Source organism: Bombina bombina, chromosome 1 (assembly GCF_027579735.1).
Source record: "Bombina bombina isolate aBomBom1 chromosome 1, aBomBom1.pri, whole genome shotgun sequence".
NCBI lineage: Eukaryota > Metazoa > Chordata > Amphibia > Anura > Bombinatoridae > Bombina > Bombina bombina.
In genome coordinates this window covers 493,284,460-493,296,896 of record NC_069499.1, presented here as the reverse complement: position 1 = coordinate 493,296,896, position 12,437 = coordinate 493,284,460, and the positions used below count along the sequence as shown (strand labels likewise).

Sequence of the window (12,437 nt, the reverse complement as noted above, 5' to 3'; positions counted from 1 at the left end):
TGCTCTACTACATGGTGGAACCCCTACTCAGATGTAAGAATTGGAAAATGTTTCTTAATTATTCCACATATTTGATGATACTTTGCAGAGTGTCGGGTAACAAGTGTAACTGATGAGGCCTGTGGCATTTTACGCTGAAAAGGGTTACATTCATCTCTATCAAAAGCAAAGAAGCAACTGAGATTCATGAGCTGGAACTCAAAGATAGGTTTGATAAGTGTGAGAGAATTCCAGGTACAAGAAAATATCACCATTTTGAGGCAGTATTAGAGAGTACTCCCAGATGCTTCTTTACTTCTGCATTGCAGATGAAATTTCTCCCACTGATACTATGAAATAATGACTATATTGCTTGTCTATATGATGACCAGTGGTTGTTAGGGTTGATTGAGGACATCAGTGAGGAAAAACTGTGATGTTTTTGTAAAACCTGGACATCATTCAAGAAATCTACTAAGGCCAAAGCATAGGTTCTCACGAGCAATGTTCTCAGAAACATTATACCTGGCAAGTTGACGACTGCCATTGGACGCTCCCACAACATTTAGCTTGAAATTGTGATGTGTCAATCAAAAACATAAGTAGGCTAAAATACAGTTCATTTTTATTATTTGTTATGCTTATATTACAACTTGTCATTTCTCAAAACAGAAAATAAGTAGGCTTTTCTCCAGATTTCTACTAGCCCTAGCTCAGTAACCAGTGGAAACTCAAACGTTTTATAGCAGAATGCTACCATAGAGGACTATAAGGGGAAATGCTAAATAACTGCACTTTCTCGCCCCATAAAAAAAATAATAATAATAAGAGAAGCCTCAAACCTGAAATGCTCTGAATGCACACTTACCTAGTACCCCCTTAAAAAACAACTTAGGACTATGACTCAAACCCTTCCCATTATAAATTTACCCTAAATGTGGAACTTTCAGTGATTTTCATTATTACATTAGGACTTAAGTTCTAAGTCTAAGGTTCAAGAATGTGCAAAATATATATATGCACATGTACATTGTAATGTGATCAACTGATCCGTTTTAGTTCCAAGGAGCTAGAATCATCCTGAGCTGAAATACTGTGGTTTCTGTAATCATCTGTATGACCCAAATTTGTTGAGCGCCATGACACAAAGATGGCTGCTGTCGTTTAACCAAGTAAAATAAAAATAATTTAAAAAAACTGATGGTTTTACAATACTAATACATACAAAAAACATTAGGAAAATGAAAAATGGTCCAGCAATCAACTTTACAATTATTGAACCACTTGAGATGGACTGACCCATACACTGTTGCCTTGGGTTCTTCTTATGTTGAGGGGGGTAAACATATTTATGATGATATACATTATTGTTTGGAATTATTAAATAATTTAGAACTCTCATATTTGTGGTGTTTTCTTTTTCACTCATCCCTTATTGTTTTACTTTCTATAATATTTTTTATAATAGCCTTGGAACACACTTTGTTGTGTCTCAATTTGTCTTTATTGCTGTCCTAGACCAATACAATTCTGCAACTAACAAACACACTTCTTGCACCATATCTAGCTGTATAAAGGATGAGGTTAATTAGTGCTGTGTGCGTTTGGAAGGAAGAGGTTAATCATTTCTCTGTGATTGGGTGATGTTTAATTATTGCTCTGGATGATATTAAACAGGATGACAATTATTAACAGAATTGTAGTTACCTTCCTCTGTGAAATAATTGTGCTGCTGCAGTTTAAACATGCAAATATGCATCCTTTTTTTCTGCTTATTCCTAACCATGTTTCTTCATTCTCTTGGTATCTTTATTTGAAAATGCAAGAATGTAAGCTTTGGAGTCTGTCCATTTTTGGTTCAGCACATGGGTAGCGCTTGCTGATTGGTTGCTAAATTTAATCCACCAATCAGCAAGTGCTACCCTGGCTGCTGAACCAAAAATGGTCTGGCTTCTAAGCGTACATTCTTGCTTTTTCAAATAAAGAAACCAAGAGAATGAAGAAAAATTTATAATAGGAGTAAATTAGAAAGTTTCTTAAAACTGCATTCTCTCTGAATCATGAAAGTTTAATTTTGACTAGACTATCCCTTTAACTTTTTCACAAACTTTGGTTTTCTCATTGAAATTATGTACATACCGCTTTATGCAGTCATAACACAAATGGTTGTAAAAGCTTCTTTGGGATCCTTTGTTCAGAAACAGCAGATATGAATGGCTTTGCCGTTGCTTTTTAGTTATTAGAAGGCTGCTAATTGCAGCTGTGCACCACACTTCTGAAATTCCCATCAGTGGAGAGATTAATCAGTTAGCTTGTAAGGTTAATATTTGCTCTAGTGTTGGGATTACTCTGCCACCTCCCTGATCCCTCCCAAACAGCTCTGCCTATATGCAGTTTAGGGCTTTTTTTAAACTATTTTTTTTTTCCCTGCAGTGTAGGGATCCCTCCCAAAAAGCTAAGCCTCCCCCCTCAGTAGAAGCAGAGTTTTTTAAAATATTATTTATGAATCAATATTTTTTTTCTGTAGTGTTGGGGTACCCCTCACCCACTCATATTGGGACACCCTCTGATTTCCTCCTTCTCCCTTCAAAACTTTTTTGTTGTAGTAAGGTATCACCCTCCCCAATCAACGGATGATTGTTACAGTGTCACTCTCTGTAACGATCTGGCTTCATATGGTAACTGAGCACTGATCGGACACTGTTACCATATCATGGCAGATGCAAGAAAATAAGTCTCAGTTGTCACTTAAGACTGGGCTTCATACCGCATGACATACATGTATGTCAGATTGGGGGAGGGAGTTGCCTTTCTATAAAAATATAATTTATGCTTATCTGATAAATCTATTTATTCCACGATCCATTACTTCTAGGAATTCTAATTCTGGCCACTAGTAAGTTACAAAGATCATAAAACTCCAAAAAGCCCTCCCACCTTACTGGAAACTAGTCTGATGTATAGCCGAGCCAGAAGAGAAGAAGGTAGGAAAAGAACATAAGATCAATACAAAAAAAGAGCAAGGAAACTGGAACTGTCGCCAGAAAAAAAAAACCAACCAATGATATAAAACACTGGGCATGGGCTCTCACCACCATGAAATAAATTAGTTTATCAAGTAAGCATAACATATTTTCTTTCATAAACGTGGTGAGAGTCCACAATCCATTAATCCTGGGAATACCTAAACTGCAGAGTCCGAGAGTAACCTGGGTAGGACTAGACTCGTACTATTCCAAACACATTGGATGATTAGGTTTGGGGGGGGGGGGGGTTAATGCAGAAAAAGAAACCAATACAAAATTATTTTATAATATTAGCTTTCCTGTAAATCAGATTTCTTTTTTGGGGTTGGTAATCCCTGCTGTGGCTTGCTTCAATTGTCTATTTATTATCCTGCCCATGGGAATCACCTTGCAGGTGAAGTTTTGCAGACCTAATAAAGACTGGGTTTCCTTGAACAACTGGTGACTCATACCCTTTTGCTAGTCGGCCCCTCAGTTTTTCTAGTTTATCTTGTGTAAGTGAGCATTTCTGTTTTACGGTGTATATTTGTATTCCCAAAGATGACAGTGATTTTACCAGGGTCTCTGGGTTTGTTTTTTGTGGACTATGGGAACCCCTATCTGTTTTAGCAGAGCCTGTAACTGTTTTGCCAGGTAACTGCACTGGCCTATGGCCCCTATTCCTGCTAGCAAGAAGAAATCAATCATCTAGCTAGTGAGCTACACTATGCAGCCCCACAGCTGATATACAAACTCTCCTGTTTACCAGAAAGGATCCTTGAAAATGCTGCAACCAGCTGTAACACATACATTGGATAGTTTGTGGACTTTGTCACCAGGAAGGGTGCTTATTGGCTGATGTAAGCAGACACAATAGTTAATAGCCATATGACAAGAGAGACTTGATTGGCTCAAAATTGTTTGTGGGCTATAAACTACCTCTATTGTATAAGTAAAGCTGTAAAATCCCCAAGTGTACAATACAAACTCCTTTAATAATTATACATTGTAATGTAAATTTAATAAATTGTATGAAGATTTGAGCTTCTGGTATCTGGACCTGATTGCCAATATTGCACTATACTGAGAGCTATAGTAGCTCTAAGAAACGCCAGTATCGCTCTAAAAGTTATAAAGGCTATTGAAGTTGTAACAGTGTTGCACTACAACATTTTTCTCCTGTTTTTAAGAAACAGATTAAAGTGAATGTAAATTTTAATGAATTAATGCCTGGTTTTTAACCCCTTAACGACCAGCGCTGTACCCTGTACAAAGCTGGTCGTTATGCCCTTATGGACCCGTACGTCACTGCAGTCCTAGGGTTTTCTCTGCCGTGATCTAGCGAGATTGCACTATTTCTGCATGCCCCACAAGTGGGGCACTGCAGAAATAGATTTGCAGAGTTGTCGATGCAAAGAGGGCCACTCTGAGGCCCTCCCTGTATTGCACAGCGGTGGTGCCGATCGTTGGCAGTGTAATGAGAGAGGCGGTGGGCGGCCCATCGCTGGAGGAGGCGGGAGCACTATGCCACACAACACGTTAGAGGGGGAAAAAAAAGTGCCAGTTACACCGGGAAGTGAGGGGGAAGGAGAGAGGAAGGTCAATGAGGGGAATCCTATGTGGGTTCAATTTAGAGAGAGGAAAAAAAAGGGTATTTAAATTTTTTTTAAATTACTAATTTGCTCCAAACTAGGTACTGGCAGAAAGCTGTTAGTATCTAAGATGGCGGCAAATAGGTGGGGGGGGGAGGCTTAGAGAGCTGTTTTGGGGGGAGGGGGATCAGGGAGGATAATACAAAGGCCTTCTAATAACCAAAAAGCAATGCCAAAGTCATATATGTCTGCTATTTGTGTCATAATTGCACAAGCTGTTTGTAAATAATTTCAGTGAGAAATCTAAAATTGTAAAAAAAAAAAAAAAAAAAAAAAAAAAAAAATATTTTTTATTTGATCGCTTTTGGCAGTGAAATGGTGGCATGAAACATACCAAATGGGCATAGATCAATACTTTGGGTTGTCTACAAAAAAAAATATATAGAGTTTTGAAAAAAGGCTCTATATCCGTTTAAATGTAGTGATGGCAAAAATGCTAAAAATGCACTGGTCTTTTGGGGAAGTTTGTCTTAAGGGGTTAAAAAGAAATACTATTAAAAACTGGGGTACTTTCATTAATTAAAAAAAAAATAAAAAAAAAAATACTTGCCTTTTTCTTTAGGAAACCCAGACCGGCGAACCTCCGCCAGCTTCTTATGCTGTGCTTAACATATCTATGACGAAACCAGCTTCCTCCAATCGTTGCGTGGCCTCAGGAGCTGTTCACTTCGGATTGCACGCCACGATTGTAGGAAGCTGGTTTCGACATTGCTGTGCCAAGTACAGAGGAGCTGCGAACAAAGGATTGTCGGTCTGAGTTTTCTAAAGAAAAAGGTAAGCATTAAAAAAAATAAAAGACACTTCAATGTAAAAGTGCCACATTTTAATAGTATTTTTAAAAACCGGGCACCGATTCATTCAACTTTCCATCACTTTAAGTGAACGTTTCTTCAATAAAAGATTTTTCGGTGTTGAAAACAAGCCATATTTTGGTGATTGTATTGTGGTGGGTGCACTGTGGATATTTCACTTGTGGTTTTATTATTTCACAGATATTTGTGACAATCTTTTAATTTATAAAAATAGTGGATATACAATGTTACATCACTACTATATAATTAAAAGTAACAGTCAAGTCAAAATTAAACTGGATTCAGATAGAGGCTGCAATTTTTAAACAACTTTCCAATGTACTTTAATTATCAAATTTGCTTTGTTCTCTTTGTATTCTTTGATGAAAGCTAAACCTAGGTAGTCTCATATGCTTATTTCTAAGACCTAGAAGGCCGCTTCTTATCCCAGTGCATTTTGAGTTTTTTGCAGATAGAGAGTGCTAGTTCATGGGTGCCACAGATACCATTTTGCTCACTTCTATGGAGTTATTTATGAGTCAACACTGAAACAAGTCTGTCAAAGGAACTGAAATAAGGGTGCTTATACACAAGGTAATCAGAGGTAAAAAAGTATATTAATATAACTGTGTTGGTTATGCAAAACTGGGGACTGGGTAATAAAAAGGGATTATCTATATTTTTGAACAATACAAATTCTGGTGTAAACTGTCCCTTTAAACCTTTATTCAGATTGAAATGGTATACAACTTTACAATATACTTCTATTTGTTCTCCTGGTATGCTGTGTTGGAGAGAAAACCTAGATGGGCTCAGAAGCAGCACAGATTTCAGCATGTTTCACTTTGAAAAGAATGAATGTGGTTCCGAAAAGAGCCGAATGTTGCAAGTGGCTGCATTGTTCCGCATTCAGATCATAACGAATGCCAAAGCCTACTACTGCTGTTCAAATTAATGTCTGGACTAAATATAGTGCTAAATAATGACACTTAAATTGGTGCATCACCAAAAAGTTAAGCCAGTATTGAAACAAAATTAGCTAATAAAAATCTACAATGTTTATTGCACACATTTTCATTAACTGAATTTAAGCTAAATTATGTAATTAATTTGTGCTTTAAATAGAAGAACGTTATATTAAAAATTACATTGCCCCTTTATGTTTTGGGAAGAATTAAAAAAAATAAATCATGACCAAGATTTATATACTCCCCTGTATTGACATATTTTTGTATGCTATATGAAGATCGTATTAAGAGATTTAAAAGTTTTATTTGGTCAATAATAAAATTAAAAAATATGACACTGCAAAAATTACATTACAACCCGGTAGGCAAAATTATCTCTGAACAGCATTATATTTTAAGTAGCTCAAGTTAGTGATTCACACATCCCAATACACTTTAGTTTGGTTACTATGCTAAAGAATGTGTTAAAGAGTAAAATTGATAACTTTTTTTAAACCCCTTAACGACCAGTGTTGTACCTTATATAACGCTGCTGTACTGGGCCTCTCTCTGCTGTCATCTTGCGCTATTTCTGCATGCCCCACGAGTGGGGCAGTGCAGAAATAGACGGGCAGAGTACCGAGGCAGATAGGGATCAGGGAGGAATGGCTGATCTCTACACTAAAGCTAAAATTAACCCTACAAGCTACCTAATTAACCACTGCACTGCTGGAAATAAAATGTGGTACGCAGCTGCAATTAGCAGCCTTCAAATTACCAAAAAGCAATGGCAAAGCCACAAATGTCTACTATTTTTGAACAAAGGGGATCCCAGAGAAGCTTTTACAATCATTTGTGCCATGATTGCACAAGCAGTATGTAAATAATTTTAGCGAGAAACCTAAAGTTAGTAAAAAAAAAGTTAACTTATTGTTTTCTTTAAAATTTGATCACATTTGGTGGTGAAATGGTGGCATGAAATATACCAAAATGAGCCAGGATCAATACTTTGGGTTGAAAAACATAGTTAGAGAAAGGCTCTATTTCTGTTTAAATGTAGTGATGGCAAAAATGCTCTTGTCTTTTGGGAAAGTCTTAGTCTGAACTGCCCGGTCTTTAAAGTGAAAGTTAATCCTAGCGTTTTTGAAACAAAGGGGACTTTCATTCATGAAATCGATCGCCGTTTTTAGCTGCTACAGCAGCTCAAGGCTAAAAATGTTTTTGCTAAGGAGGTGACGTTTTCACCTCTTAGCCAATAGCCGTGGGGTAAATCTGGCTCCCATGGGCGCCAAGCCGGATTTACCACACGGCTATTGGCTAAGGAGGTGAAAACATCACCTCTTAGCAAAACAATTGTTTAGCCGTGGGCTACTGTAGCAGCTAAGAACGGCAATCGATTGAAACAAATAAAGAGGCTTTCTACATGAAGTATCTTATACTTCATGAATGAAAGTCCCCTTTATTTGTTTCAATAGTCAATCCTAGCATTTGTAAAACGCTAGGATTGACTTTTACTTAAAGGGGTTAAACAGGCAGACTGCATAAGTGCTTTTTATCTAAAATTAAATAAAAAAAATTAAATGTTATTGATATCTAAGCAATGTACCACTTCTACTAAACCTACTGTTTGAGAAAGATGCATCTACTAATTGTAGCAATCTGACTAATTTTAGCCATTTTTTATTTAAGAATACCAGGTAGATTAAAAAAAATGTATTTTAGTAATGTGACAAATATGCAAGAACAGTTATAGGAAATCATGAATTTGGCAAATACAAGCAAGGTATAAAATGTTATGATCCGCGACTCTCCCAAGTTGTCAAGCCTTGTCATGTACAAAAGGTTACAGACCACTCACACAGCATATACTAATAGACAATGTTCTGTTTATTTAGGATCTCACAAGTTATACATTTATTGGTTCACAGATGTCTGTATGGGGAACTTTATTATTCTTCACTGGCTGTTAGCATTATCATATTAGGTTACAGTTGTGTTTGTAGAAAAGAAAAGAAAAAAAAAAAAAAACTGTTACAAAGACAAACAAACAAACAAACAAAAAAAAAAAAAAAAAATGTTATTTACATAAGCCAGACTCAGGCTTTTGTTACTTTCTGGAATGAACATACATGACACCAAGTATTTTAATCTAAATATTTTCCTAAGATATCACCATCCCGGAATAAAAAGTATTCCTGCAAAAGAAAAGAAATATATATTTAGTCAATATGTACTTTGCTCAATACATGTCAACAATGGTTTCTCCTCTGCCCCCACAATAAATAAAATGAAACTTACCTTATCCTCTAGTACAACCTTGGTACCTCCATATTCAGGCAGTAAGATTTTTTCACCAACTTTTACACTAACAGGATGAAGTTCTCCATGCTAAATGATTACAAGAATAAAAGAGTACAGCACAGATTATTCGTTCTGATTGTAGGTAGATTTTACAGTATATACAGACTAATGAAATGGAAATGCAGGAAGAAGAAAGTGGCATAGAGGGGGTGACCTAAAATAAAGAGTATGCAAAAACAAAAGATAAAGCTCAGAGATCACCAATTCAAACATAATCCTTATCTTGAGTTAAATCAGATTTTAAGAGAGGTTCTAACAAAATAAAGACTACCTTTTGTTAATGAAAAAATAAAACCAGTTTTATATGTCTACAGCAGCCGATTGGTGATAGCATCCTTTTGCCGGTCACACAGGGAGACCATAAATTGCTGTACTTTTATGGTTTTATTTACAAGCCAATAACCAAAGAGGCAGGGGTTATTAATCAGGCTAAATAATACATTTTCACTGACCACTTTTATTCACAATATAGACATGGCTGGTAAATACATAAAGAAAGACGGTTTAGAAGATAGCATGCTCATTGCTTCTAGTTAGGTTACCTTTCCTTTGGATCCACCTCCAATTGCCACCACTGTTGCTTGAAGCACTTTCCCTTGTGATTTTTCCGGTAGCATGATTCCTCCTTTAGTTACAGTTTCTGCAGCTAATCGTTCCACAAGAACCCGATCAAACAAAGGGAGGAATTTTCTGAAAGCCTGACCTGCCTAAATGAAAGGAAAAAAGAAAAAGGTTATACGGATTAAAGTGATGAAATGCGACAGGCACTGTGTCCTAACAAATTTAGTGACTAAACAGACAAGTATAATATACAAAAACATTGCTGTAAAAAGTGCCATTGTTAACTATAGTGTAACAAACAATTCATAAATAGTTACAATATTACTAGCAGATTTGATGGAGAGAGATAGATTATAGATATATATATATATATAGATATATATATATATATATATATATATATATATATATATATATACACACACATACATATACATACATATACATATATACATATACACACACACGTGACCAAACTGATAGTTGTTTCCAGCACTGAATAGACATATTTAACTAATGGATTTGAAAGAATTAATGACCTTGACTTGAACAAGGTCACTACAACAGTGATGGGCTGGGAAAAAATACCCACCACTGGCTTCACGACATTAGGATTTTACAAGATGCCAAAAACAGTTATAACAATAGCTAGGCCAAAATAAAAGGATGCTGTACGATTTGTTTTTTTAAGTTATACATAATTAACTGTAATAAGATTATAGTGGTGTTGCACTGCACAAACAATTTGCACCTTGATGTCTAAATATATTCAACAAGTTGCTAACCCCTTTAATGGACCGGAATGTACCATGTACTTTGCCGGACATTAAGGGTTTTCTTGTTAATTTTAGCATGTGTCCCTCTGAAATCGGCGGGATCACAGTATTAAACCCTTCCCTTCTGGTCACTGGAAATAGCGGGGTCTCGCCACCAGCAGCGAGACCAAGCTATTAATCACACAATCCCATAGAAAGGCCAGCCACAAAATGTGTTAACATAGAGTGACATTCCAGCCAAAATTTGAATCAACATGGATGCATTTCAGTTTTGAACAGAAACATTTTTGTAATATACATGTATTTGCAAAAATGCTTCTAATAAACATAGCGGTTTCAAAAATGTATTTAAGCATGCACCAGAATTTTAAACACAGCACTTCATATAAAAGTACCTTAGGGTCTCTGAGCATCTGGTAATGATTCGATTTGTTAATTGCTCAAATGTGCCAAGCCCCACTGGCACTCTGAGCAGCTATTGCCTTTAAAATGCTGGTGTACTACCTGAGAATATCTAGCTATGTATCACATGCACAGAAAAATATTTACACTAAAACAGTGGTAACATTTATTAAAATAACTTCTCCAATATATTTATTGTAATCCATCTATGTGCATTTACATTATGACCAGAATGTCCCTTTAAAGTAATTTAAAGGGCCACTAAACCCAAAATCTTTCTTTCATGATTCAGATAGAGAATACAAATTTAAACAACATTACAATTTACTTCTATTATTTATTTTGCTTAATTTTTTAGATATTCTTAGTTGAAGAAAAAGCAATGCACATGGGTGAGCCAATCACACGAGGCTTCTATGTGCAGCAACCAATCAGCAGCTACTGAGCATATCTAGATATGCTTTTCAGCAAAGAATATCAAGAGAATAAAACAAATGAGATAATAGAAGTAAAGTAGAAAGATGTTTAAAATTGCATTCTCTTTCTAAACCATGAAAGAAAAAATGTGGGTTTCATAGCCCTTTAACTTCAGAGGGGTTACAACACAGTAATTTCACTTTTAAGCAATTCAGAGTAAATATAGTGTAATACCAATATAATCAAATACCATTTACCGAAAAATTAAGATCAGAACAGATACTGTTCAATCCTTTATAGGCATATTTACACACACACACATATATATATATATATATATATATATATATATATATACACACACACACACAATACTGTTAATAAACTAAATAAAACAAATGGGCAGATACAGTAGTTGAATCCCAAAACACAGAAAGCTGTTATAATTATATCGCTCACCATGCTGTCCGTGTTCCCGGTATATCACAAAGTAACCTCCGCTTCCTAGCTCACCCAGCGCAGACTGACGGCTATGTCCTTCACACACGTGAATACAAATACTAGTTTGCGCATGCGTGACCTCACTCCCCAATGGAGGGGGGCTAAACTTAATGCCTTCCATGAGGGGAATTTAATTACAGTGATGTAACTTTTCGTAAATCTAAATATTGAAAATAACACAGAATGTATTTTTAATGAAGTATTTAAATATTATCGATATAAAACTCAACATATTCCCACGCACGCGACTCGGAGGTTAGGACTATAACATCCGGGGCGCCAGCCAATGTCACCTTCGACCTTGGCAATGGGATGTTCCAGAACGTTCTGGAAAACGAACACTGGAACCAGTATGAGGAATAATACGAGACTCCCACACCTTACAGTTCCAATTGGCAAGGGAGGCGTGGTCTTACTCATTATTTGCTGGAAACTAGTGTTATGCTGTCATGCTCGTGTCGGGGTGGTGTCAAAGCGCCGGATGGAAAGAATCACGTGATACAAAAAAAGGTTGAAGGTTGGTGTTCTTGCGCTGCTTTTCGTTAGTCGCTCTTAGGCACGTGTGTGTTAACATCTAGTGGATCAGTTCCTGCATACCATTATTGGGTACGGTGAGGTGCTCTGGAAGCGAAGCTAATATGTAGCGCATGTTTTCTCGTTCGTAGTATATGCTAGTTATCAGTGATAGATATGTCAGAATTCTGTATTTTGTAAATTAGAAGTATCCGCTAGGCGACAGCATTGACTTTGAAATGTCTTAGCTTTTCTCTGTATTCCATCGCTTAAAGATGCAGCGTGACCTTGTGTGCTGCCTTTGAGTAGAATATTCGTTTGTGCCGTTGTGTGAATAGTTCATTTTTTTATTTGCATTTTATTTTTTGAAGAGTTAGCTTTACTTTGCTACATTTGTTAATATCACAGTGTATGAAGAAAACTCGTTCTGTGTAGCTTTGTAAAATTAGATATGAACTTTAAGATGAAGCATTAAAGGGATGCTTAAAGTGAATGTAAATTTTGATGCTAAAGTGCCCGGTTTTTAAAACTT

At 36.2% G+C, this 12,437-nt stretch overlaps 2 protein-coding genes across 3 annotated transcripts in view; one reads left to right on the top strand and one right to left on the bottom strand.

Annotated features, from left to right (window-relative positions):
- LOC128645527 (MOB-like protein phocein) overlaps positions 1-11,607 on the bottom strand; it is a 223,774-nt gene extending 212,167 nt beyond the window's left edge. The window contains exons 1-4 of one of the 2 annotated variants that reach the window (XM_053698563.1): positions 11,351-11,493; positions 9,278-9,442; positions 8,673-8,762; positions 8,244-8,569 (exon numbers count right to left, since the gene is read on the bottom strand). In XM_053698563.1, the coding sequence (XP_053554538.1) occupies positions 8,519-8,569; positions 8,673-8,762; positions 9,278-9,442; positions 11,351-11,353 (309 nt within the window). In that variant the 5' untranslated portion in view covers positions 11,354-11,493 and the 3' untranslated portion in view covers positions 8,244-8,518. Of the gene's footprint in view, positions 1-8,243; positions 8,570-8,672; positions 8,763-9,277; positions 9,443-11,350 lie in introns of those variants that run through there. The other variant, XM_053698564.1, reaches the window with a different exon arrangement.
- A 269-nt stretch (positions 11,608-11,876) lies between these two features.
- Positions 11,877-12,437, top strand: part of HSPD1 (heat shock protein family D (Hsp60) member 1) — a 37,150-nt gene continuing 36,589 nt past the window's right edge. The window contains exon 1 of the mRNA XM_053698561.1: positions 11,877-11,998. The gene's annotated coding sequence lies outside the window, so the exon portion shown is untranslated. The remainder of the gene's footprint in view (positions 11,999-12,437) is intronic.